A 26516-nucleotide genomic window follows, 5' to 3' on the forward strand; every position below is an offset into this window, starting at 1 on the left:
CACATTACTGGGAAAAAAAAAAATAAAAAGGAGAAGCTAACTTTATCCTGAGGAGAAAGGGGATGTGTGAAGGCTTCAGCTACATCAACTCCCCTGGTGCCATTCAGGGAAAGGAAATAAAAAACAATGACTGTGTCCATAAATAGGCCCAGGTAGGGGTTTAAAACAGATTGCCTAATAAATCTTTCCATATTTCTAATCTGCCCTGGCTGACTCAGGTTGCATTACTGAAATGTCACAATTACTGAGCATTAGCAAGTGATAAGCACACTTTCACCACTGACTAGACAAGCCGTAATTAGGCCAAGTCCTTTCCCTCTCCCCTTTATTGGAGCTGTAACAGACTCTCTGAGAGCTTTCCTCTGTTTAAATAAGAACTAAAAACGGCACAAGGCAATAAAGCAAAATGACAGAAAACATAGGAGACAAGTCCACATCAGCTATGTTTTATTGAAGGTTTTTCTTAGTGGCAGATAGGGTCTCATAAAGTGTCAACATGAGTTGAACCTTGATAATTCCATGAGTAACTTTCCAAAGGGTGGGTGTCCCAGTCCCGAGGAAAGCCTTTTGCCACCTTAGCTGGAAAACACTTTTTCAGAGATACATCAAGTGATGTTTGGCTTTGTGGCACCTCACAGGAGCCCAGCTCATCAGTGGTGTAAGTTATGGATGGCATAGTTATTCTGAGATGGCAGAACTTGGGAGAAATATCAAATTGTCTTCAGTAGGCCGGGGTGGGTGGAAGGATGTCTGAGAATGGAACAGCTCCTCGCCTTCTCTTGATGCCTCAGGTTTTAGCTTTTTATATTTTTCAGCTTCTGGGCTGCTTCAGTGTGTGGCTCTGGGCTTCACATGAGGGGATGGTGAGCTGTCTGCACAGAGTAGGGAGACAAAACAATTCCTTCTCTAGCTGGGGACCAAGGACAAATGATCCAAATCTCAGGCCCAAGAGCACAAACAACATGGGCTGGAGAGAGAAAAACAAGAAAGATGGAACTTCATGGGCTAAAGCTGGAATTGGACAATTAGCTCCAATATGCAAATGGAGCAGAACTTATAGAAATGTGAGATCTTGTGGCCAAGACCTCTTTTGCTTCCATCTTGGAGCCATCCAGGCAGAGCCACGACTGTGGCTCCGGTACTGCCGGAGTGTGGCCTTTGAAGGCACTTCAATAAATGCCCAATTTATTCCTCTTAAGTCCGTCTAGCCTCCATGCCAGCTCCTTAAGGCATCCCTCCCTGTGTAACTCCCTGTGTGTCTCTGGCAGATGGGCTGGCAGCTTTCCGTGCTTTCCTGAAGACAGAGTTCAGCGAGGAGAACCTGGAGTTCTGGCTGGCCTGTGAGGACTTCAAGAAGACGCGCTCGGCGGCCAAGCTGGCCTCCAAGGCCCAGCGCATCTTCGAGGAGTTCATCGACGTGCAGGCCCCTCGGGAGGTGGGTATGGGGTGGCACAGCATCCCTAGGCACCCAGCAGGGCTGTCACCTCTGTCTGGGTGCTCTCCCTCTCTTCCCTTCCCTCTCAGAGTGTGGCTGAGGACGGTGGCGATGCCATCCTGCCTGCTCCAGCTGCCTCTGCTCACCGTGACTCATCCCTGATGAGGGCAACAACTTTGATGATACTGAATTAGTCACAGCCAGGGAGTTCACTGGCAACCTCAACCTACATCTGCTAACCTCACCAAGCTCCCCAGGAGCATTTCACCGTGCTCCTGTCATTTACAGTCAGCCTTGAGCAGGCTGTTGGGCTCTTCCCCGGCAGCACACTTTGCACAGGACCATCCATCCCACTCATGAGTGGAACACAAGCCCTGAGGGAGCTGAGGGTGCTCAGCCTGGAGAAAAGGAGACTCAGGGGTGACCTCATCATTCTCCACAGCTCCTGAAAGGTGGCTGTGCTTAGGTGGGGTTGGGCTCTTTCCCCAGGCAGCACTGACAGAACCAGAGGACACAGTCTCAAGCTGCACCAAGGGTAATACAGGTTGGATATTAGGAAGAAGTTTTTCACAGAAAGGGTGATAAAGTTCTGGAATGGCTGCCCGGGGAGGTGTGGAGTCACCATCCCTGGGTGTGTTTAACAAAGCCTGGATGTGGCACTGGGTGCCAGGGTTTAGTTGAGGTGTTGGGAGCTGGGTTGGACTCCATGATCTTTGGGGTCTCTCCCGACCCAGTGAATTCTGTGAATTCTGTGAGTAACTTGTTGACTCCCAAGGGAGGAGAGTTTCTGACTAACTCCCCCCTCACCCAGACCTCCTGAGAGATGTGAACAATAACTCCGAGCTGAACAGAAAATGCAGTCACACCCCGGAGCCTGGGATTGTTCAATCCTCTTTCAAGCACTCGACAGGCTGATGGCACTGCCAGATCCTGCCTCGTGACCACGCTGGCATGTGTCACTGCAGTCACAGCACAGCCAGGGGGGCTCTCACTGCACCCAGCCCCTCCTGCTCCTGCGTGGGTGCCTGGCAGGGACCCTTAAAAGGGCTCATTTTCCTCCCTCTCCCAGCTAGGAAGGCCATTGCAAGGCCACTGGGAAGGGCCCAGATTCACACCAAGGTGTGTGGCCGTCTCAATGCTCTCCTTGGGCATTTCCCCACTCTTATTCAGGAAGCCCAGTGAGATTTTAAGGACTGGAAGGCTGATTTTTGATTAGAAATAGGAATGCAGGTAGGATGGGGTCCTTCCTACAATTTGGTCCTGTGGTGATATTTTCTTAGCCCTGTTACATAATTTTGGCATGCTTAGAATATGGAATTATTAGAGCTAATCCATACTGCTGACATCCACACTGAGGCAGACAGCTTTACTTTCCAGGCTCCTTCCAGTTTGGATACTGAATTAATAACAACAAATAACATTTTTTTAGCCATTTTTTCCTTCCAGACAATAACCCTAAAAAATCCTGATTACTCTGCTAGGGAAGGAGAGCAGGAAAACTCCATTGGCTGGCTTTGCAAACAAATGGCAGTCATAACATTATAGGGTGGTTTATTTTTTCAAGCCTCTCCTCCAGATATTGCAACATGAAGCTTCCATGGGAAAAATCAAACCGTTTATTTTAGACCAACTGAGTTTAGAGATATTTAATAAGAAGGTACTAATGGTTTAAACCCAGTTAAAAGTTTATTCACCTACCTATTGGGCAAGTGGTGAAGAAGAGAGGGAGCAGGAGAGAGGTTAGGCTGAGTCAGCAGCTTTAGGTGATGTGCTGCCTAAGAGTCTGAATAAAAGTAATTTAAAAAGTGATTTCAGTAAAAGTAAAGTGATTTCAGAAGTGCTCAGATCACTACAAACCCAACTTTTCCAGGCTTGGGGCAGGATTCACAGTCCTGAATCACTAAACCCCCCAGAGCTGTGGGGGCTTTCAGGCACGGGCAGGGGTAGGACCTTGGTTCTGCTGCTGTTCTGCAGCCATGGCAGAGAGGGAATGTGCCATTTGAAGGAGGCCAGCTGGACACTCAGTGCCAAAATCTCTTTTGCTGCTTTCCCCAGGTGAACATAGACTTCCAGACACGGGAGCTGACGAGAAGAAATGTGCAGGAGCCCTCCCTCTCTTGCTTTGACCAAGCTCAGGGGAAGGTGCACAGCCTGATGGAGAAAGACTCGTACCCCAGGTTCCTGAGATCCAAAATTTACACAGACCTGCTGTCTCAGACCCAGAGGAGGCTCAGCTAGGACAGCAACGGGGCCCTCAGAAACCACGTGCTTCCCACAACAGCCAAAACCCATGTCTAAATGTGAGACTTTCTTGGTGTTAAAAGCAGTGGGAATGGAAAAATAGGGAGAAGGGGCAGAGGAAGCTTCCAGAGAGTGACCCAGCCGTGATATTAAGACTCTTTGACTATCTGTGCTTTTTTTCTTTCTCGTTAGCAGTAGCACCTTGCAGTCATTCCCTCTGTCTAGCACAAACCCACAACCCTCTTGAGACACAGGGTCACCTGTGGGCAAGACAAGTTCCCTTTAAAATGGCTGGCTTGGTTTGTGTGTAAATAACACCTTTCCATCCTTCCACACATCTCCCTGTCTCTCACCTCTCCCTTGTGCTTGGAAGGGCCCCAAGGGCAGTGCTGACACTTGTGAAACCACATCCAGCCCATCTCTCACAGGTTGGCTGCTGGGGTCTGGACCAGAGGCTGAGGGGAGGGAGAGAGGAGACAAAGGCACAGGATTCATTCTCTTTCTTGAAGTGGGAACCATCAGCAAACTCAGCTCACCTCCCCCCTTTTTTTTTTTTTTTTTTTTTTTGCACACCTTATGACTTGGCTGCTACCTTGTCTCTGCCTCTTTTCCTTCGGGGATGGAGGCTCAGAGTATTCTCGAGGTGTTGAGCTTTCCTCGTGAGGAAGGTGATCCCAAAAGCTCTCACTAGGCCTGGGCAGGCAAATCTTCTAATGTGAATGATTGTTTTTCGTGGCTATTATTTATTTGTGTGGTAGTTCAGTCTCAGTCATCATCCAGGCTCTGTTGTGCTGGGCACTGGACCAAAATCTTGCACAAAGGGGCTCCTGGCTGCCACAGGCTTGGTGGCTCCTCAGGAACGACCTGTTGGGAGAGAGTGGAGAGGAGGAATGTCCCCTCTGTCCCTTGCTGAGGTGTAGGAAAAGCACAAGGCCCCTCTGCCACAGCAGATGGCATTTTTCATGGGGTACCTGACCAGCGCGTGGCAACGTGAAAGATCCCATTTCTATTTTTGTTATTTCCTCATTACTGACTGCTCCTACACCCCGAGTGTCCACTGTGGGTCCAGTGCCCTGCAAAGAGCTCCCCAGGACACAGAGCCCGCTGCAGGGTGCTTGCCCCCAGTGGGGCACAAAGCAAGGAGTGAGCAGGATGGGTGTCGGCGTGTGCAGTGGGGTGTGAGGGGCCCTTTGGCCCTATTCCCATAGCCTGGATGGCCACTGCAGGAGAATTCTCTGTGCAGATGTCAGGGGGGTAGCACCTCCTCTCTGCTGGGCAATAGTTCCTTCCATCTGATGGCCCCATTTCCATGGCATTGCTGTTCCAGCTTGGCAGATTCTTGCAATATTTTTGAGGGGAGAAGCAGACAGCCTGTCTGTGGATTTGAGCCGGCAGACAAGAGGTCTCTTTTCTTAATTTAATGAAGGCCTGGAAAGTGACCCGATGGATCTTTTTCTTCTCTCAGACCAGAGACTGTAAACCTCTGCTCCAGCCAAGGGTGGTGGGTGGTTTTGACATATCAGAAAACTGCTGATATAGACTTCGTGTAATGTGCTGTAAATGAGGTAGAATGAATTCTGAAGCCAAGCACAATGTTTTTGGAAGAAGATAAAAAAAAAAGTCTGGCTGGATATTACAAATTACTGTCCATTAATTAAGTAGGAAACAGATTTTGAGGCTTTTTGCAAGGATGATGTGCAGGCCAGTAGGACAAATAGGTGTAGGATCAAGACAGAGGTGGTAACCATGCTGGGTTCATTCTGGAGGTGTATTCCTGTGGTCTCTAAGACACTGAAGTCTAAATACATTGCAAGTGCAAACTTTATGTTCAGTAGGGAGACCCATTTTTCAGTGCCTGGTTGGCCAGCAGCAGAATCCTCCAGGTCTTTGGAAGGAAAATCCCATCTGCAGTTAAATTTCCATGAGGAATGGCCAGAAAGCAGCAGTGACCCAGCATTCCTGGCTGTCCCCTGCCCCCTGCAAGGACACCTGAGGAGCTGGGGCTGGCCTGTGGTGACAGAGGTGGCATTCTGCAGCCACACCCAGGCTCAGTGACACAGCTCCTGGGACTGTTGAGGCCCCTCATAGGATGCAAGAGACACAAAGCTCAAGGTCTGGACTTGGCAGTTTGACACAAACTTTTTGCTGCTTGCTTGAAAGTGAGAGCAGTGAGAGACATCTGGGAAATGCTCCAGATTTGCCATGATTTCTCCAAGGGAGCCAGATCATGCAGGAGCTCAGTGTCCCAAAGCTTTATGGCAAGCAAGGCATGGTGAGACAGGTCTGGTGAACCTGTGCAAGGCATGGAGGGAATCAGAGGTGGAAGCAGAGGACACAGAGCCACACATCCAGCGGCTGTCCCTGGTGCAGCCTGGGCTGTAGGAAGGTGTCCTGGTCTGAACAGACAGATGTCTGCTAAGGAAGGCAGGAGCCTCCCTTGAAATGGAAAATGTAAACCCCCTCCCTCTGAATTATTATGATTTTTAAATTAAGGGGCTCTCAGGCAAAGATATGGGAGCAGGAATAACAGTTCTGTACTAAGAAAATTTAAAATACAAATGCAATAGTACAAAAAAAACCACTGACAGAGTCAGAGCAGAGCTGACACCCTGTGTGTCAGGGTGGTGGCAGCAGTCCCATCCCATGGGGGCTCAGCCCTCCTGCAGTGCCAGCTGTGCTTCTGCTGGAGCAGGGATCCTGGACAAGGCTGGAGTTTTCCTCTGAAGCTCCAGGGCTGCTGGAGATGGGCCTGGGCTCCCTCTGGGAATGCAGTGGAGAAGAAAGCTGCTCCTCTGGGAATGCAGTGGGCAAAGGCTGCTGTGGTGTTCCCAAAATATCTCAGATTGTATCCAGGTAGGAATGCTTGGCTCCTCCCCTGGGCAGAGCCTCTCCCCACGGGATGATGGAATTTTCTCAGCCATGCAGGGACACCCACTGGCCATGAACAGAAGATAATAATAATTAATGGCCCATGGACAGAAGAGATCTCCTGGAGGGAGGATTGGCTGTGGGAGAGATAAAGAAAACTGCCCAATGAACAGGAGAGAACTGCCCCACCTCTGACAGATGGGAATTGAATACACACCCCCAGCCACATTTCCTAACCTAACACAGAAGGAATCATATCACCCCCAGAGCCCCTGCCTGGGGCAGGGAGCGAGGAGAGCAAACCCAGCCTCGCTGCAGTGACACACTCAGGGCTTGACCTGCAGGGGAGGATGGAAATCTTCCCTCTCTGGCTGTGAGCAGAGGCTGGGGGAGCTCCCCTTTCCCAGAAAAGGCTGCCTGCCACCCCTGTGTAACACTGGGACCTCCCAGGGACACAGGCTGCTTTTGCAGTTTCCTCTCCCATCTGGGTCACCAAAAACTGATGCCTTGGAGTGGCTGCCTAGAACAGAGGCTAGACAGTTAAGAGGGTGAAGTGGGTATTTATTGAAGGCCTTCAACAGGCACACCTTGGGCAGTCAAAGCCTCCAAGAGGGGCTACACCCAGGATGGACAATGGTTTTTGAGATAATTATAAGTTTGGTCCATGTACATATCAGGGGTTAATGCTCCAATTAGAGGTAATGAAGTCATATTCCCCCCTTTGCTCCCCCCCAAATCACTTTTTGTGTATCCTTTTTGGGGCCTGAGGCTGTAGGAGGTCTTTGGATCACAGGCCCAGAGGAATTGTTCTGTCTGACTAAAACATGAAGAGAGTTAACTACACTTTATATGGAGTTTAGAGCTATGCACTAATACAGTATAGGATTTGAAATATATAAAAGCTAAAATCTTAAGGCATTGGCCTGTAGTCCCAGTTTTACCCAGTGATCCCACTGCTGCCAAAGGGCAGCTCAGCTTCCCAGCACTGTGGCACCAAGCAAATGCTGCAAGTGGTGAACAAGGCCACCTTGTCTGGCCCTGCCTTCCTCCTTTCCACCTTCCTCTTGTCTGTACGTGGAAAAAAAAAAAAATCCCAGAGCTGTCCAGGATGTGAGAGCCAGCAGGAGGATGAAGCAGTCATTGCTTTTAAAGAGAAGGCAGAAGGCCATGACAGCTGCCTTGTGGTACTTCTCTCCAGACAGACCTTCTGAGTGGGCTTGGGTGGTGCTGGCCTCTAGTGCCAGCTGAGGCACCCCAGACAAGGCTCTGCAGCACCTTGGGGAGGGTCACAGAGACAGCCAGGCCAGGGGATACAGCAGGAACGAGAGGCTTGTGTCCAGGAATGTGAGTGTGGACAATCCCCAGGCTCCCCTGGTGTCCAGAGTGTGACTCCTTGGTCATGTCCAGAGTGTAACTCCATTTCTCCACGAGATCCTGCAGCAGTGTTGGTGCTGGAAGTCCTTTCATTTCACGTCAGAACTCATGGGAAAACCTCAAAGTGGCCAACACCCTGTAAATCCAAGCTCCCTTCTCTCCTCCATCCACCTGGGGAATTACTTGGAGCAGGGCACACCTGGATATGTCATTGCTGCAGTGGTGACAGGAGCTGGAATCAGGCTGGCTGATGTAGAAGTGTTCTCCCCAGTAAACTGGGCCCCAGTAAATTGTTCCCTCCATTGGGAACAGCATCCTAGAACACAGAGTGGAGCAGAAGTATTGTCTGAGGCATTTAAGTCTATCACTCATTATTTTTGTTGCTGCTCTTGCAGTTTGTCTCTCTGGAAGGAAAGCAGACTAGTTATTTAAAGTAAGATTCTATTTTTCTTAAACAAGAAAATGGCACCAGCTGCTTCTTTTATGACAAATGTAGTTCTGAATTGAACCAAAATAAGCAGCTTGTAGCTCTACTCCTTAAACCAGGGGCTGATCAAGGAAATAATAACTGAGCCAAAGCTTTGGAAAGAGCTGAGTGGTGACTAATTCTCACCAAGGACAAATATCCTGTCCTTGATTCATCTCTTCCTGGTGTGAAAGGGATATTCACAACCTACAAACCCATTTCTCCTCTCCACAAGCACACACCTCCAAAATTTTCCTCCTGTTTGGAGCAATGTTAAAATCTGACATCACATGAAGAGAGGGGGGAAAAATGGTTCACTCAGTTCTTTTTATTCTGTTTGCTGGCCCATACCCAGTCAGCTCCCAGGCAGAAGGGAAAAAGAGTTTACAAATTTCCTTTTCTGTGAGCTTCAGGTGGTGTTAAGTCCAGGATCAGATGCAGAACTCTAATCTGTCTAAAGTTTCTCCTGCTTTGGTGCATCAGCCAGGCTTGGGATGATCCTCATCACTTTTAGTGGACTCATTAATGCACCATGTTGTTCATGCTGGGAGGTGTGAAGGGCAAAGGGGAGGTGGAAATTGCTGTGTGTGTCTGGGGGTGTGGGTGATGAGAGTGCACGTGACTTCATCTATATCTTATTTAGTGTCCTCTACTACAGAAGCTTTTCTGAGACATAGATGTGCATGTTAAAATAGGAGAATTAGGCACAAATGACATAAACTGAGATCTTTAGCCAGTGTTGTGTTTGCCTCGTGTGTAAGTCCAAGTAGTAGTAAGAGATGTAAAACTCTGCTAGGCTTCCAGTTACCCCTAAGAGCACATGTATCAAACTGAACTGAATGTTCACTGATAGACACAAAACCAAAATGTTTACAGCATTCAGAGCAATAGCAAAGCATACCTCATGCCAGTCCTGGAGTGCCTCTCACCCGTCAGTGCAAGCTCTCCCCTCCCTGGGCTTCTCCCCTCCACATTCCTCTCTCCTTCTCTGTCCTGTCCTGGTTGTCTTCCCTCCTCCTCGAAGCACTCCAAACCTTCCTGTCCACCAGCACTGTTTGTCCTCATCTGTCTGAGCCTGGGACTCCCCTAACCTCGCCCTGTTTGCCTCTCCTCCACCCCCATCCATCCCTCCTCTCTTCTTTGCCTTTCCCTTCCCCAGACACTCGTCTCTGGTCATGCCATCTCCCTCCTACACGCCTCCTACTGCCACTGTAAAGCTCCTAGGAGCTCTTCCTTGCCCATTATATAAGAACAAAACGTTTCACATAATTTCTGCATTATCTTTCATCCCTGGGGCTGCTGCAGTTGTCTCCTTCCTTGGTGCTGTGCTCTCTCTGGCATCGTAGCATTATATCCCAGAACTGGAATTAAAGTTCATTTTGCTGCTAGACCAGAATGCTTCTGTCTACCATGCACCCCTTGGGCTTTGCAGAGGCTTGTCTTGTCCCCAGGTCTTTTGTCTTCCTTCTTTTTCTCCTTCTTCCATGCACGCTGCACATGCAGTGCTTCTGCCAGGGGCTGGCTAGGGTAGAGGGTGTCCATGCTGGGGTCACTCACAGCTGGGCACCCCCGTGGCTCTCTGGTTTATAAAAGCAGTCTCAATCAAGGTGTGTGGGTTGTGTTTGCTCAGCAAAGTCAGTCGTTGTGCTCTGTGCCTCCTCCTGGCTTTCCAGGAGGATGTGTTTCTGATCTGAGGCTGCGGTGAACTCAGCGGGAGTTCAGGGAGCCGAGGCCGTGGGAGGGAGGTGGCAGAGGGGGATGAGCTTGTTACCAAAAACATCCAACATTCCTGGCAAAAAGACATGGGAGAAAAGGCAGTGCCTGCTTTTCGAGGGACCAGGGAGCTCTGGGGACCAGCTGTGCTGTGAATTGTTTGTCTCAAATAGCCCCACACCTCCCAGTTTGCCTCATGTGTTGCGTGCCCCAGGCTGGCTCTAAAGCATGACGGGTGAGGAGCTGCTCAGCTTTGCATTTCCAGGGCAGGTAACAGCATCATCCCGAGAGAAACGTCTTCATGTTGCTCTAGCAGTGCCTGCAGCAACCAGCTGAAAAGCAGTGAGGGGAAGGAGGCACCTTCTGCTGTGTTTACTCCTGCAGACCTCTGTAGGACTCCTGGCAAGGAGAAGAGAGCAGGGTATGAACACACCTGGGGGTAGATCCCCCTTCCTTAAGAGCCACGACTGAAGATCTCATCTTCTCATAACCTCTGCCCCCAGCTTCTCTATGAGTTACCCAAATCAGAGCTCAGATTTGTCCTTAAGCTCCTTGGCGCCTCCACCTTGGTGGGATGGCAGTGTCCCCTTGAGTACCTGACTACAAGCCCAACCCACTAGGGCTGCTTGAAATAACAAAGATATCTGGTTCCTCTGCAAATCAACTCGTGGGTGGCTCAGAAGAGAGTGAGGACGGCTCTGCTGCACGCAGTGAACTCAGAAGTGAGCCACCAGGCAGAAAGAACAGCTCAAAAGTGCTTCCCTGGGCAACGTTTTTATTTTCAGGAGATGCTGCTGCTGCAGCTGCCACCCCTGCGGCGCCCCGGTGCTGCTGGTGTTGGGGCAGGCCACGCAGGCTGTTCAGTCTGATCCCTTCCTGCTCAAGGAAAGGCATGGGCTCGGCTCCCCGGGTTCCCCCTGCATTAGCTGCTTGTCTGCTAGGCTCCCCTTTTCCCCCGGGAGGCTGGAGAAGCTCCTCAGCCACGCCACAAATCCCCCACCGAGCCGCGTCACCACGTTGTGCAGTGTTACACCCGTGCTGTATAGACACCCTGAGGATGTAATAAACAGCCTGAGACTATTTGTTCTCTGCCTGAGTGTCTGAAAAACTGCAATCCCGGGGGTGGAGGGATGTCTCCCACCCAAATTGCTGAGGAGGAAGAGGAGGGGAGAAGCTGTTTCTCCTTGGCCCCTGGTGCAGACACGCTGGATGGGGCAGCAGAATGCAGATGGGTTGAAAACAAAACCAGTGAGAGACTCTAAATCAGAAATACAATTGATTAGGAAAAGTGGAAAAGAAAACAAAATACATATAATAATGCAAAAGAAAAACCACAGAGTCAGAATACAACCTGATACCCTTTTGATCAGAGTGTTGGTAGCAGTCCAAATTGGAATGGCTGCAGTCCTCCTGGAAATCCAGCGGAAAAGGCTGAGTCTAATGTCCCAAAAACCCAGACTATGTCCAGGTAGGAATGCTTGGCTCCTCCCTCTGGGCGGAGCATCTCACAATGGGATGTTACAGTTCTTCTCAGTCATGCAGTGACATTCAGTAGCCCATTATCAGCAGATGTCTCCCCTGAGAGAGGACTGGTTGTGGAAGAGATAAGGAAAACTGCCCACTTAACAGAAGACAACTGCTACACAGATGGCAAATAGAATACATCTTGCCTTGCAATCTGGGACAGTTGGCTCCAAGCTGTCGATGGCTCAGTTGGAGCAATTTAGAACCAGGCTCCCCAGAGGTCCAGTTTGGGGGGATGAGCCCAAAATGAGTCAGTAGGACCTGCAAGGAAGGAAAATCCCAAGAGCCTTCCAGCAGCACATTGCTGTCCTTCTCTGAGTACGCCTCACTGCTGCCTGTGATGGACTCCCTGCCCCAAATCCCCAAACCATCATGGCCAGAGGTGGAAACAAATGCTGAGCCTGCTCCCTGCACCAGGAGCAGCGGTGGGGGACACACAGGCTCCTGGGAAAGGGAGCAGGGTGGATGGATCGAGCACGATGAGGACACGAAGAGCAAACAGCAAATGAAGAGCTTTCTCCAGACCATAAAAAGCCACCTGTGCTCCAGCAGGCAGCTCACACCCAGGCCTCAGCTTGCTCCATCCTGGCGGGATGAACCAGGGAGGGATGAGCAGGAGTAGGGGGAGAGTCACCAGCCAGTCATGGGCCAATTTGGAGAGTCAGGAGGGGGCTGGGATTGCTGGGGAAGGGTCAGGCAGCAGCTGAGGGCAATCCTGGGTAGCAAGGGGGGAAGGGGAGGCATTAGCAGGGGCAGGGAGCAGGGCACTTGAGGCGAGGTTAGGTGTTAGTGGGAAATTGCATGGTGAGAGATTGTCTTGGTTTGAACAGACAGGTGTCTGCTAAGGAAGGTAGGAGCCTCCCTTGAAACAGAGAATGCAAACCCCCTCCTGTGAATTATTATAAATTTGAAATTAAGGGGCTCTCAGGCAAAGATATGGGAGCAGGAATAATAGTTCTGTACTAGGAAAATTTAAAATACAAATTCAATAGTACAAAAAACCACTGACAGAGTCAGAACAGAGCTGGCACCCTGTGGGTCAGGGAGGCGGCAGCAGTCCCATGCCATGGTGGCTCAGCTCTGCTGCAGTGCCAGCTGTGCTTCTGCTGGAGCAGGATCCTGGACAAGGCTGGAGTTTTCCTCTGAAGCTCCAGGGCTGCTGGAGATGGGCCTGGGCTTCCTCTGGGAATGCAGTGGAGAAGAAAGCTGCTCCTCTGGGAATGCAGTGGGCAAAAGCTGCTGTGGTGTTCCCAAAATATCTCAGATTGTATCCAGGTAGGAATGCTTGGCTCCTCCCCCTGGGCGGAGCATCTCCCCATGGGATGATGGAATTTTCTCAGCCATGCAGGGACACCCACTGGCCATGAACAGAAGATAATAATAATTAATGGCCCATGGACAGAAGAGATCTCCTGGAGGGAGGATTGGCTGTGGGAGAGATAAAGAAAACTGCCCAATGAACAGGAGAGAACTGCCCCACCTCTGACAGATGGCAAATAGAATACACACCCCCAAACCATACCTTACAACCAGGACAGAGATTTACTGCAGGAACCGTGTGGGGCTTCAGTGAGGAAGGGCTGAGCATCTCCTGAGCAGGTCTGGCCAGCAGGAAAAGCAGTGACCTGGATCTCATCTGGCCCTGGGCACACCGAGGGTTCTCACCTTGCCTGGCGTACAACCCCCTCTCCCTGCGAAAGGTGAGTGTTTGCTTTTTGGTCTGCACACACACGTGTTGCATTTAAACCCAAAAATTTGGCTTGTTTTCCTCTGGAAATGTGCCTAGTGGAATTTATCAGTCCCTCTGGCTTCTTTATATCCCCCTTATTTTTTCCCCTAAATCCTGTGTTCTACTGTTTTTCCTTTTCATCTGCTCTTTCTTCCCTCAGCCTGTTGCTGAGCGAAACAGATTTGAATGCATCCAAGGAAAGATCTGCCATTAGTGCTGCTCTGTCTCTCCTCTTACTCAGGATATATTTAGCCATCATCTTTTAGCTTTTTTCCTGGCTGTTCAGTGGCTTTAAAAAGCAGGTGCCAGGAACGGAAAGAGAAGATTAAAAGTACCTGCTGTCAGCTACCTCTCCCTGTGCAGCTGTGCAAAGCGAGCACGTGGGCAGAGTGGATAACAGCTGCCCCTCGAAAACCTCATTTGTAATTCTAGTTATTGCTTTTTAAATTATTATTATTATTACTTCAATAACCTCTTTCTGCACTGCTACAAATTTCCAGAGCAGCTATTTCCTCCCGTGCCTCACGTGAACGTGGAGTGTTGGGAATCCATCAACTCCCCATGGGTGAGGGTGAGGGATCCTTCGTGGGCAGCTGGGATATCCTGGGATGGGCTGGGCAGGCACAGGTGGAGCCAGGCTCACCTGCAGCCACACAGATAAGGTGTCCCACAGCCACCCCTGACTGTCCCTGTCCCACAAGCCGTGCCCATGGCCGAGCCCCAGCTGCAGTGTGGCTTCTCAGGGACCACTTGCAAATGTTTGGCTGCTGTCTCAGCCTTGGCAGGTTCCCTGCTCCTCCCTGGCACCATCATTGAGTTTTTCAGGTTGGGATAGACCTCTAATATCATCAGGTCTAAGCATTAACACAGCACTGCCAAGCCCACCACTAAACCCTGTCCCCACTGCCCCACTCATGCCTGCACATCACCAGCCTCCATCCCATCTCCATCTCCTTGGCTTACTTCCCTCCTTAAACACATCCAGAGCTTATCAACAGCTTGCAGGTGGAGGAAGGGGCTATGCAACAAGAGCAGGGCCTTTAAACCTGCCATTTCTGCTCCTTTGCATTCAGCACCTCCCTGATTTCATGGCAGGAGTGCCTTCAGGTTTGGCCATCCCTGATAGCCACCTCTGTGGTTCCCCTCTGGTTTAGGAGAAATCGGGGACAGACTCCTTGGGGAGCCTGGCTGCAGTGAGACCCCAACAGCACAGCTCAGCCTGGCTCTTCCCCTCTTCCTTCTTCCTGCCTCCCCTTCCCAATCTCTTTCTGCATCATCTTCCCCTTATTCCACTCGAACTATATAAAACCACAAAAATACCCCTGCCAGGAGCTCTCCTCAGAACGTGGCTGTGCACTGGGCACATACACAAGGGCACTTTGTACCCTGTCACCAAACCCTTGTTTTCCCATTCCCCACCCCATTTCTGGGGCTGAAACCTTTGGTTCTGTGCTTTCCAAAGTTGCTGGCATTTTGCAAACACTAACCCAGAAACACCAGCAGCAGTCCCTGGGCTGATGGGGTGTGTGTGTGTTTTGCTGCTGAGGGTGAAGCCAGCCAGTGGCTGTACCCCCCAGAATGCTGGCAAAGGGTGACTGTGGGTGCCTTAGCCCAGCCAACTTCCCAGCCATGTCACCAAGCACTTGTTTTTCCAATTCCCCACCCCATTTCTGTAGTTTGGGGTTGAAAACTTTGTGTTTTCCAAAGTTGCTGGCATTTTGCAAATACAGCAATCCCTGGGGCTGATGGGGTGTGTGTGTTTTGCTGCTGAGGGTGAAGCCAGCCAGTGGCTGTACCCCCCAAAATGCTGGCAAGGCTGTGGGTGCCTTTTCAGCCCAGCCACCTCCCAGCCTCAGCAGGCAGCAGAGCACCTGCCTGGGCTGCCAGGACCTTCCCGGTGGAGGTGAGACCAAGCCCTATGGATGGGAGGTGGATTGGTGCTGGCAAGGCTGTGGCACGGTTCTGGGAAGGGAGCCTGGCCCCAGGCATTGCGACACAGATGAGTTTTTTTGTATTCCAAAACAAGGGCTGATAATGGAGGGCACGGGGCCGGAGCCGCGGGAGGCTGCTAAGCTAAATGAGACAGGAAGCACGTAATTCAATTAGATACAGAGCAGCATGAAGACATCTGAGTACACACACGGGGCTGGGCTGAGAGGCTATTGCATAACCCTGGGAAGAGCTGTGCAATACGAAATATCTCACCTAGAGCAGCCCATGCTGGCCAGCTGCCTGTCCTTGAGCAGCCCCATCGGAGGGGAGAGGCAGAAAAGCTGCTCTGGGGAGCAGAGGGGTCAGCTGGTGGCTGTGGCACAGTGGGCAGAGGGTCTGTCCCAGCCCTGGTGAGGAGGACTTTGCTGGAAGTCCTAATCCCTGGAAGTTGCTGGAAGTCCTAATGCTGGAAGTTGCCTAATCCCACTCCTGTGCCAGGACTCAGACCTGCACACATGGATCTGGCACTGCCCTGTGTCCCAGAGCCAGCTCTGCAGCAAACACCTTTGTGCCTCTTCTGGCTGAGCTGCTGTGGTCCCCTTTGACACAGCCTTTGACTGACTCCTTCCCTTCCCTGGGGCTGTACAGGGCTCTCTCTCTCTCACCATGGGCAGTTCCTCACCTCTGCTTCACTGTCAGCTTGGCCTCACCTGAGCCCAGAGCTTCAAAAGCTGCCACAGGGGACAAGGTAAAACCACACACACACACGCTTGTCCAATGCACTTTATTTCTCTGGGGAAAAACAGCAGGGAAACAGGGCCTGAAGCAAAGAGCAGGGCTCAGCAGGCTGCAGTCTCAAGGCAGAGATGTGCAGAGTTTCTCTGCTCTGGCTCACATCCCCCAGGCTCCTCACCAGTTGCAGTTGCTGCCATCCCAGCTGTGTTTTTGCCATAGTTACATTTGCCTGGCTGCTCCAGGCAGCACGTGGTTCCCAGCACAGTGGCTGTGCCAGGCTCCGTGGAGTTGCAGCCAGAAATCATCTGTCCCGTGTGCCTGCGACACGTGTCCAGGCTCCTGGAGGTTTTCCTCTCGGCATGACCCGCTCAGATCATGCCTCAAACACCAGGGAGAGTTACCAGAGCATCCTGTGACTTTGCAGATCTGCGGCTGGGAGGATGGGCTGCAGTGCTAGAGGGGAAAGGGACAGAGGTGAACATTTCCACAGCATTTGTGTGGAAAAACCAGGGAGGAGATGGAGATGTAGGGGATGAGGAGAAGGGGCATTGCCTCCCTAAACCCTCTGGTCACCTGCTGCAGCTGGGAGGTGAGTGCTAAGCTGCTTTGGCATGATCTCCAGATCTCCTTTCCAACCCTGACCATCCAGTAACTCTGGAACAGCTGAGTGGGGGTGCCAGGAGCCTGTGCCCACCCCCATGTGCCACTGTTGGTGCGACACCAGTGGTCCCAGTGTGGTGCTGAACTGGGGTGGAGCTCCAGGCTGGTGTGGCACTTCCAATACAAGCCAAGCACTGTCCAAGCTGTGGGTGTGCACAGACATTCTGTGGGTGTGCACAGACATTCTCAGCAGCTGTACAGGCAAAGGCAACCTTCCAGCCCTCTCTCCTCAAGTCTTCCATTTCTTCCCTGAAATCCACAGCAAGGATCACAGCTCTAATCTTGGTTTTAAGGCACAGAGAAGACATGAGTAAGAGCTTTGTGTAGCTCCAGCCATTTATCTGTAGCCGAATATCTGCTAACCAAGAAGGCTTAAACTTGACTATTTGAGTGAAAATCCCCAGAGCCATCAGGAAAGAGGCTGCTCTTACATGAGGAGCTAAAAGTGTGTGTTCAGTCATTAGTCTGTCCATGAGCAAGACCATTCTGTGCCTTCTTGTAAGTGATGAGAGAAAGACAGGACTCTACTGCTCAGTGGGGCTGAGGTGCCTCATGCTCCTCCCAAAGTCTCCCATCCACATATCCTCATGCTCCTGCTCCCAAAGGCAGCTTGAGAGGAGCCTTTCTCCCTGGCCCAGGGCCCAGATGGCTTTGTGCTGCCACTCTCCTGGCACAGTTCATCTCTCCTGGGAAAGATGCTCTGGCAATGTGCTGTGTGTGATGAATACAGGCAGTAAGGGTAGGAGACAACTTGAGCTCTGGAAAAATGTCTGAGCTGGGAATAGCAGGGAGGAAGGGAGAGGATGAGGAGTGGAAGTGGCAGCTGTGGCCTTGTGCTTGGCTGGCCATGAGCAGGGGGGTTAAGGTCACTCCTTTCCAGAGCCACTGAACTGGGGAATTGCAGGGAGGGCAGCTCTGGGATCGTGTGTGAGCCTGACCTCACCACAGGGGACCTGTTGGTTCTCATGGACCTCTGGTTCTTGTAGCTCCAGACCCTGGGGTTTGCTGGTGTGCACTGGTTTAACCCTTTCTCTTCATCTTTCTCTTTTGCTGGCTCAGTCTTTCCCCTCCAGTTTCCAACCTCTCCCTGGCTTTTAATCTCCTTTCAATTTTCAGGTTTCATCAGGATCCTCCACTGTCAGATGCTTTCCCAGGTTTTGGCTCCTTTGATGTGCATCCCTTCCCTTCCCTCCTCTCACCACACACCCAGCAGGGAATTTGTGTTGAAGAAGTGCAGCTTCAGCCAGCACATTGTCCTTATATATTCCAGCTGTGAACTGGCAGTGCCATTAAGAGGGAAGTGGGAACATTAAACCCTCCTGCTCCATCTGTATCCCCCCAGGAAGCACAAACACTCCTGACCCCGCTGGGCGCTGCCACCCCCTGCTTAAACCACTTTGGCAGAGCGGGGAGGTTTGGAAGCCCTCGGGCAGCGGTATGGAGCAGCGCGATGGAGCTGACGACTCTCGGCGTCTGTCCTGTCCTTCGCTCTCCCACCCGCCGGCGGTTAATCAGCAGGCTCCACACGTCGCTGGAAACGAGTCTGTTTTTTCCTGTTCCCGAGGAAGCGGCTATGACTGTGATGCTCAAGGACGAGCCTGGGCCTCCCACTCCCCCCTCCCTTAGCAGCACACACAAACTTACCTAAGCTCTCATCCTCACGGGCGCTGCCTGAGCAGCTTTTGGTTGGCTGGAGGCTGGAGTGATGCCGGCTCCCCCTCCCCGCTCTCCCGCCTCCCACCCGATATAAAGCGCGGCTCCGCGCCGCTGTCGCAGCCGCCAGCACGGGTCCGCGGGGCAGGTGGTGCCGCAGCCGCCTGTCGCACCCCCTGCCAGCCCCGCGAGGAGCCGATGAGTGGCTGGATGCCTGGGTGCCCAGCTCTCAGCATGTGCCGGGGCTTAGCCGCGCTCCCCATCACTTGCCTGGAAAGGTAAGGCGCTTCTGGGAGGCAGAGGAGTCGCTGGAAGAGACGCGCCTGGACCAGGCTCTGCTGCTGCCGATGTGATGGTAGGGTAGAACCCGGGGTGCAGAAAACACGCAGCGAAGTGATTTGTTGTGGCTGCATCCCTTCTGCTCCCCAGGAGGGGAACACGGAGGTGAAACAAGCGGAGGGACAGGAGGCTGGACAGGGCTGTACAAACACACCAGGTTTTTCTGTCTCTGCCTCTGCACAACTTGCTCCGAGTTGACAGCAGAGCAGCAGGAGTATTTTTGTCAACACGGCCGAAACTGTTACGTGACATGTTGCTCCTCCTGCAAAGCCCCACGCTGCCGGTTTGACATTTAAACCCTTCTTTTTGTATGGGCGCCTTGGGACGCCTGAACGAGCCGCGGGCACGCAAATAGCAGCTGGGCCACACGCCGCCTCAGGGGCACCCTGGGGACAGACAGGAGCCGCTCTCCTGCCCCGCTGCCGCAGACACCTCCCGGCAGGGAGGTGCCTCCTCCGCGGAGCCGCGGGGACAGGCAGGAGCATCCCAGCCTCTGGCACAGGAGCATCCCAGCCTCTGGCACAGGAGCATCAGTGCTGCCGCTGCCTCCTAAAGCCATGGGGTAGGTGGATGGCGCTGCTGCGGAGCGCTGCTCTCTCCATGGCCTCGTGACAGGCTCCTGGAAGCCCAGAGCATCCCAAAAAAGAGAGCAGGGGAGCAGCAGCCTGGCAGGCAGTAGGGAGATGCTCCTGCTGTGCCGAGAGGAAAGAAGCCGCTATGTTTTCCCAGCGGTTTGGGAGCAGCGGCGCACTGGCGGGAGAGTGGGATGGCAAAAGGAACTAGGTTAGCTCCAGGGGGCTGTGGGGGGGCTCCAGCTGGGCACTCCGCAGCTTTTACCTGCCCCAGAGGAAAGAGCTCGTTGTGCTTTATATTCCATGTGTCTCTGCCTGGGAAGCAAGCAAGAGAAACCGGTCCCCCAGGCTTAATGCACGGTTGCCAGGGAGCGGGAAAAGCAGGTGGGGAGCATTTATTTCACACACCAGAGAGCAAAGACTAGCTGAAGCTGGGGAGCGAGGGTCGTACCCCCGAGCCTGTGGGGTACAGCCCCTGCCAGCGGAGGGGGTGGCAGCAGCAGACCGATGGCCCAGAGATCCCATCTCACCCCTCCCTTCCTCCCTCCCTTCCAGAGCCAAGGATCTGAAGACCCGTTTGGGCATCCTGCTCCATAAACCCGAGCTGGGACACAAGGCGGGGAGCTCCAGCAAGCTGCAGCTGGGCTCTAGGTGCAGGTAAGCCAAGCACTGCTCTGCCCCAGGTCCAGCCCGGGCCAAGCCCCCGTGGAGCAGCCTTTCCCGAGGGATGCTCCTGCCCATCTGCGCAGCACAGAGCACAGCTCCCCCTCCACGTAGTCCCACCCAGGCGGGCCGGGAAGGCGGATCACTTCCCTGCTCCAGCGGCTATAAAATCCTGCAGGGAACAGATGCTCTGGCATTAGGCACAGAGAGCAAGAGGCAAGGAACCCGCAGGGCTCGTGCACTTCCTGGTGTCTCACACCAGTGGCTGGGATCCCTGGGGAATGCAGGCAGCATTAAGCACAGGACACTAAATATTGCTGCTGTGGGCAGGGGGTCTTCTGCAGAGGAGGCTCTGCTGGGCCAGCAGAAAAGGGCTCTTCTGAGCATCCCCTAGAGAACCTCCTGGCCAGCAGCATGGAGATGAGGTCGGGTGAGCCATCAGGGAAGGTGAAAGAAAGGGAAGAGAGAGGAAAGAGAGCCCACAGGTAATGGCTTTGGTTGCCTGCTGAATGCTGCTGTCTCCCGTTGATGGAGCTGCACAGCTGAAGTGCTCCCAGCCTCACTGCTGGACAGCGAGCCTCACATCCTTTTTGTCTTTTCCAGAGACTCCTCCCAAGAGGTGCTGGAATGGAGGGAGTCCTTTGACCAGCTCCTCAAGAGCAAAAGTGAGTAGCATCTTGTTTTCTTCTCTTGGTGAGAGTGTGTAGGACAAATAACATAGTGAGCTGTATGGCTTGGGTCAGTGTAAGATGAGATCTTGCCTCCTCCTCAAATGAGGTGTTTTAGGACTTAGAAAGAGGTCCCTTTCCTGCCCAGATCTGAGGCACAGGGCTCATTGCCTGCCCCATGAAGCTGTACCCTTTCCTCCTGGCTGGGTTTTTTGTGGGGGCAGAAGTGTTGTCTTGCTGCTGCCTTGGGACAGGAGCACTGTCACAGGCATCCCATGAGGAGGGGAAACGTCATGGTATTCCCAAAGCACCCCTTTCTCCACCGTGGGGAGAAGGCAGTGTCTGCTCTCAGTATCTGGTGGAAACAGCCATGCAGCCAGCTCCCCTCAGGCTTGTTCAGACAACTGCATTGCTGCCCTCTGTCTTTCCGTCCTGTGCCTCTGGGGATGGCTCTTCCACAGGGAGCAGGAATTCAGCTGTTTGACTGAATAACCTTGCCCTTTTCCTACTCTGGTATCAGCTGTGGGTCTGTGATGCACAGGGCTCCTGTGAGATGCTGTCTCCCTCTGCCCATGCAGGCAGCTCCTTGAGACACAGAGACAGGACCTCTTTTTCAGTCCCACACATCATCCCCTCCTTACACTGGGCTCTGCACAATGGCAGTCTCCAAAAACAGTTTTTACAATTATAAAGATGATAACTCAAATTATAATGAGAGCCAAAACGAGATTGTTGACTATAACAAGCCAAGACTTTGTAATTATCTATTTACCTTTAAAAAAAGATTACCTTGATTGAGCTTTGCAAAATTCATATGGCAGAAGTGCCAAATTTTAATCCAAAAGTAGTTGTCCACCTTAAAAGCTCTTCCCCAGCCAGACAAAGTCCTTCCACAGTGCTAGTCTGAGGCCAACTGTATTTTTTTTCCCGGTCTCCCTCATGTGCTGTGATGGCTAATGAGCATCTCTAGCTTTGTAACTTAATCCACCTTCCCAGCACAGCTTTGAAATCCTTGCTGCAATTACTCTTCCATCCTCAGCATCTCGTTCCCCCCAGATCTGGGCTGAGAAATCAAAATCAAGGCACCGCTGCTCGGCTCCTGCAGTGTTCCGATGCGTCAGCACGCTTCTCCTTAGGTAGAATTAGCTCTTTTCTAAGCTGTAAAGAAAATACTCTGAAGCCTCATTACAGAAAGGTCAGATAAATAAAACCAGAGGATTACTTGTCTGTGGGAAAGGATTTTATTGGAGTCTAGGGGCCAATTAATGGTGTCTCAGAGGGTGGAATTTGCCCGGAAGGAAAGGAAATCTGCGGATGTCACGGTCTGAGCTCCCAGGGCAACGCTCGCCAGGCAGTGTCTGCTGCTGGTCCTCTTCCTCCCCGCCTCCTTTCCCATTAACTGCTCTTCTCTCCCCTCCATAGGTGGGGTAAATGCATTCCACACCTTCCTGAAGACTGAATTCAGCGAGGAGAACCTCGACTTCTGGCTGGCATGCGAGGACTTCAAAAAGATCCGATCGAAAACCAAGCTGGCCTCCAAAGCCAACAGGATCTTCGAGGAGTTTGTCCAAAGTGAGGCGCCCAGGGAGGTGAGACCATTTTCTGTCACATCAAATAGGGTGGGAAAAGAATAAAATATCCTGGTAGATTTTACTAAAGTGCTGTTGGATCAGTGGGAAGATGTGCTCTTGTTCATGAGAGCTTTAATTTCTAACATCATGTGGTGCATCACGTAATGTTGGAACAGAAATTGAGTCAAACCATGAATGGATAGAAAGGTTTGTGAGCATCTTCACCCTCACCTGAAGACGGATTAAAACAAGGTTTTGTCCTCACATAGGAGAGGAGCTAACGTTTGTGGGCGCTGCTGCCTTGCAGGTGAATATCGACCACGAAACCAGGGAGATCACCCGCAAGAACCTCTCGGGGGCCACCTCCACCTGCTTCAACGAGGCGCAGGCCAAGACACGCACGCTGATGGAGAAGGACTCCTACCCCCGCTTCCTGAAATCCGCCTCCTACCAGGACATGACCAAGCAGGCCGCCAGCCGCGGCAGCAGCAAGCGGCCGCACACCTGACACGAGGCGCGACGCGCGGCCGGGGGACGAGCCGGGGGGCCAGGCACAGGGTGGGACGTGGTTTGCGAGGGCTGAGGCCCGTGTGCCGGGGTTCCGGCTGAAGTTCTGGGATTTTAGCGGGATCCCCAGCACCTCGAGCGCTTCCCGGAGCCGCCGGACACGGCGTTCATTCCTCCCTCCCCGGGGGTGGGAGCCCGGAGCCTCCCCTTGCAGCTCGGCCGGAGACCTTTGGCACTGCAGACACGGAAAGAAATCGGGTTTGAGCTGCGAGAGCAGCGGAAAGAGATGGGATTCCCCTGAGCACCCCCAACCGAAGAGCTCCCACCTGCTCTCTGAGCGGCAGCACCAGCCACCAGCTGCGGGGCCAGCACCGGAGCCTGCCACTCCCGCCCGCAGGGAATGGCCAGGATAAAAGCCCCGAGACTACGTGGCATCTTCAGCTGGAGGGATCCTGCACCTGCCTTCTCCTGATCCCACGATCCTCCAGCTGTGTCCTATGCATGCTCTGCAGCAAAGCTTTCCACCTCCTTCCAGTGCAGTGACGATTTTATCCCTCGCTTGAGCTCCACGACCTTCAGATTGCACCTAATCTTAGGTCACGTGTGTGATGTTTTATCCCTGTTACTGTTATTTATTTCATCATTGTTATTATTATTATATCTATATTTATTAGAGGAGCACTTCTGAAAGCACACATGTGTATCCCTTGTTCCGAGGAGCCTGTAAATGAAATTATTTTAGCTGTTGTAGCAATTAGCATGCCTCCCACCTTTTCTGTGTAATAATTTGAGAGGACCAGACAGATTTGTAGCACAGTTTTGGAGCAAGGTACACCAGCAGCAGCAGGGAGAGCTGCTAGAGTGTTTGGATGGCAGGGCAAGGATGCTTTGCAGCCCATGTTGTTCCCTCTCTGCCCTTAAAGATGTGGAAGGCATCTCAGCAGTTTGTCCTGGGCAGGGAACAGAGAGGTCAAACAGGCACTTTGGTGAGCAACTCTGTGGAAAATTTGATTTTCACACATGGGAGAGAAAACCCTGGGGCTTTGCCTGGTTTTATAATTGGGCTTGGATGGTGAAACCAGTCTGCAGCCACAGCACTTACCAGAAACCTGTGGAGTGAGTGAGACCATCCCATGAATTCTGTGACTCAGGGGGTAGCAGAACATATCACCAGCCCAGACCTGGGGGCAGCTCTTCAGAAAGTCCCTCTCAGCAGGAATTTTGGCATCCTGGAGAGGTGTGGGTCCCACTTGGCAGCAATGGTGGGTGGGTGGGTGATGTAGAGCCTGTGCTGGGTCCTGGGGAATGTGCCACCAGCATTGCTCTCTGCTGAGGGCTGCTTTCCAGGGCTCTGTTTATCCTCAAAGACCAAACCTGGAGATCCTTATCCCACTGGTACTCTCTCCTTGCCAAGGGAACTCTTTTTTGCCCCTTTGTCTCAGCAACGGCCAGAGCACAGCATCCTTTGGGATTTTCACAGCTGCTTGAGCAGAGCAAGGGACCAAAGACCAGTTTGGGGATGTTACTCTGAGTCCTCTTCCACCACCCCCATCCTGGTCCCACGTCTGAGCCTCTGGCTGTTGTCCTGGCTGTGTTTTTTTAGGGACATAGCTGCTTTCTTATTTATTATTTATTTTTACAACTGGAACCACCTTTGCTGTGTTACTGAAGCGAGCGATGCACAATGGTCTGTTCTCATTACCAAGGAAACGTTGGCATTACAAAATAAAATGTAAACAGCAAAATACCCTGACAACACGGGCTGGGTCTTTATTTTTCTGGTTGTGGACTTTAAGTTAAATTTTGCGTTCTAATTCTGGACGCTTTGCGAAGCTGCTTGTGTTGGGTGACTCAGGGGACATTTCCAGTCGCTTTAAAAGTGACAGCGTCAAGAGCAGAAGAGGAAGGGGGAAGACTTTTGAGGCATAAAGCTCTGTGGTATTTGGGTTATCAGAGAAAACAGAATGGTTCATAGAAAGCATGAAAGCAGAAGTGAAGTTTTGAATGTATGAACTGCCAGTACTGCTTGTATTGCTCATAATTTCTGAGCCCTTTACAGGACTGCAGTTCCCAATATCTGCTCAGTATTATTAAAAACACGAATGTCATAAAATTGAGAGGATGCAGGGGAAAAACCCTGCTTTTGGGTCACTGACATAAACAATACTTCATTTTTGTCAGTAACACACCTGATGATTGAATTCATTGACAAGGGGGAAACTCTCTGGTATCAGAGGGGTTAAAAAAAAATCCTATTCCTGTGCAGAGTGCAGTGAGGTCTGAGCAGCTCCCTCAATGCTCTGGGAGGGAAGGGGAAGTTTGCATGGAAAGAGCTTTCCATGGAAGCACCCAGGGCTGGAGAGGAGCAGCCCAGTGCAGCTCCAAGGGGTGCTTGGAATAAAAACCCAACTGAAATATGGCTTTATTTCATTGCCTTCTTTCTATTTATTGCATATTCTGGAAGCCAAAATTAACTGGCCTGCGTCAGCAGAGTGTGAGGGGACTGAGGAGGAGGAGCTGGAATCACAGGGAATAACTTGGAATGTGCATATTCCAAGGTGTCACTACGAGCACAAGCCACCCCCTGCCACTCAAATGCATTTTACAAGCAGCTGGAGCTGCAGCAGAAGCTCCTGAGCCCTGTGACACAGCCATGCAGGGTCCAAGGATCAGCAGGCACTGTAAAATACATGGACTCTGCTCCATCCCCACTGATCCAGGGGAAAGCAGCTTGGGCTTCCCCTCACCTTTCATCTCCTTTTAAATTAAGCATGGCCCTGTCTTACAAGCCCACTGATTTGGGATCGTAGCAGTTTGCAGCTCTATCTGGCCTTTGTCCGTGTCAGAGGGAAGAAATGAGCTGGAAAGTATCCAGGAAATATTTAAATTACTTGTCAGGAAAGAGAGCAGTAAAGCAGACAAGAAGCAGCCAGAATCAAAAATAATGTTGTTGTTGCCTTTTTTTTTTTTTTTAACTGCACCTTCTGAATGAAAAATATGAATACTTTGTCTTGCACACCTTGAAGTTAATTTAGAACTGATTCCCCATTAAAAAAAAATTAAACAGGCCAACAACAACAATAAAATAAAGAAGGAGTAAAAATATAGCATTTAAACCTTTTTGAGCTTTCTTTAGAAGGAAATGTGAGGCTGTGTCCCTTCTTGCTGCATCATGTGTGGCCCAAACTGAGCCTCAGCCTCGGTGGCAGCTCTCAGACCCCACAGCTGATCCTGGACAATCCCATTTGCAGCCCAGTTTCCTCTGAGATGCTTCCCAAAGAGAAAACCCAGTCACTAAAAGCCAGCCTTGCATCCAGCTGTGCCCGCTGCCAAAACCCAGCGGTCATACAACAAAACCTTAAAGCCTCGGGGGGGGGGGAGGGGGGGGAGATAAAAAAAACCCAACCCAAAAACCCACATTTGAGACAGAGGAGCCAAAACTTCCCTCATCCAGCTGTGGTCGCTCCCAATAAACCCAGGCTGAAGTTTCCCAGGGAGGAGGATGCAAATTTGGAAGCAGCTAAGGGGATTTGAGCTCCGGGGAGCCACCGTGGGGGCTGGCACTGCCCTGCCCCCCAGGCTGTGAACACGAACTTGCTCCTGGGCCAGGTTTCCATGAGCCAGGATGGGGAGGGGTGGATTTATTTGGTGGGAAAAAAGGCTGTTTCCCCTTGCCCTGGGAGCTGGAGCATTCCCAGCAGCAGCTCAGGGGCTCCTGCAGCCAGAAGATCCCCGCTCCAGTGGGACCAGGCAGCTTTGGGGTGGTCTTAGGACATGGACATGGATGCAGGGGTGCACTCACACGAAGATTTAGGCAGGTGGATGTGCAGATATTTAAGTGCAGGAATTCTGAGCTTTTAATTTTT

The 26516-nt window shown here is 51.7% G+C and overlaps 2 protein-coding genes across 8 annotated transcripts in view; both read left to right on the plus strand.

Moving 5' to 3' along the window:
* The window catches only part of RGS8 (regulator of G protein signaling 8), a 30631-nt gene extending 19454 nt beyond the window's left edge, over window positions 1-11177 (plus strand). For all 5 annotated transcript variants that reach the window (XM_053950897.1, XM_053950896.1, XM_053950898.1 and 2 more), the window contains 2 exons: window positions 1269-1435; window positions 3491-11177. In XM_053950897.1, the coding sequence (XP_053806872.1) occupies window positions 1269-1435; window positions 3491-3673 (350 nt within the window). In that variant the 3' untranslated portion in view covers window positions 3674-11177. The remainder of the gene's footprint in view (window positions 1-1268; window positions 1436-3490) is intronic.
* Window positions 11178-18465: 7288 nt separating this feature from the next.
* Window positions 18466-24397, plus strand: RGS16 (regulator of G protein signaling 16). Of its 3 annotated transcripts, none has more exons than XM_053951022.1 (5): window positions 18466-18608; window positions 19797-19898; window positions 20508-20569; window positions 21995-22161; window positions 22451-24397. In XM_053951022.1, the coding sequence occupies exons 1-5, from the start codon at window positions 18529-18531 to the stop codon at window positions 22649-22651; spliced, it is 612 nt and encodes a 203-aa protein (XP_053806997.1). In that variant the 5' UTR covers window positions 18466-18528; the 3' UTR covers window positions 22652-24397. The 3 variants fall into 3 exon arrangements, with proteins under 3 accessions (XP_053806997.1, XP_053806998.1, XP_053806999.1); XM_053951023.1 differs by lacking the exon at window positions 18466-18608 and adding an exon at window positions 19060-19231; XM_053951024.1 differs by lacking the exons at window positions 18466-18608; window positions 19797-19898 and adding an exon at window positions 20120-20389.
* Window positions 24398-26516: the final 2119 nt, after the last annotated feature.

Source organism: Vidua chalybeata, chromosome 9 (genome assembly GCF_026979565.1).
Source record: "Vidua chalybeata isolate OUT-0048 chromosome 9, bVidCha1 merged haplotype, whole genome shotgun sequence".
NCBI classification, from domain to species: domain Eukaryota; kingdom Metazoa; phylum Chordata; class Aves; order Passeriformes; family Viduidae; genus Vidua; species Vidua chalybeata.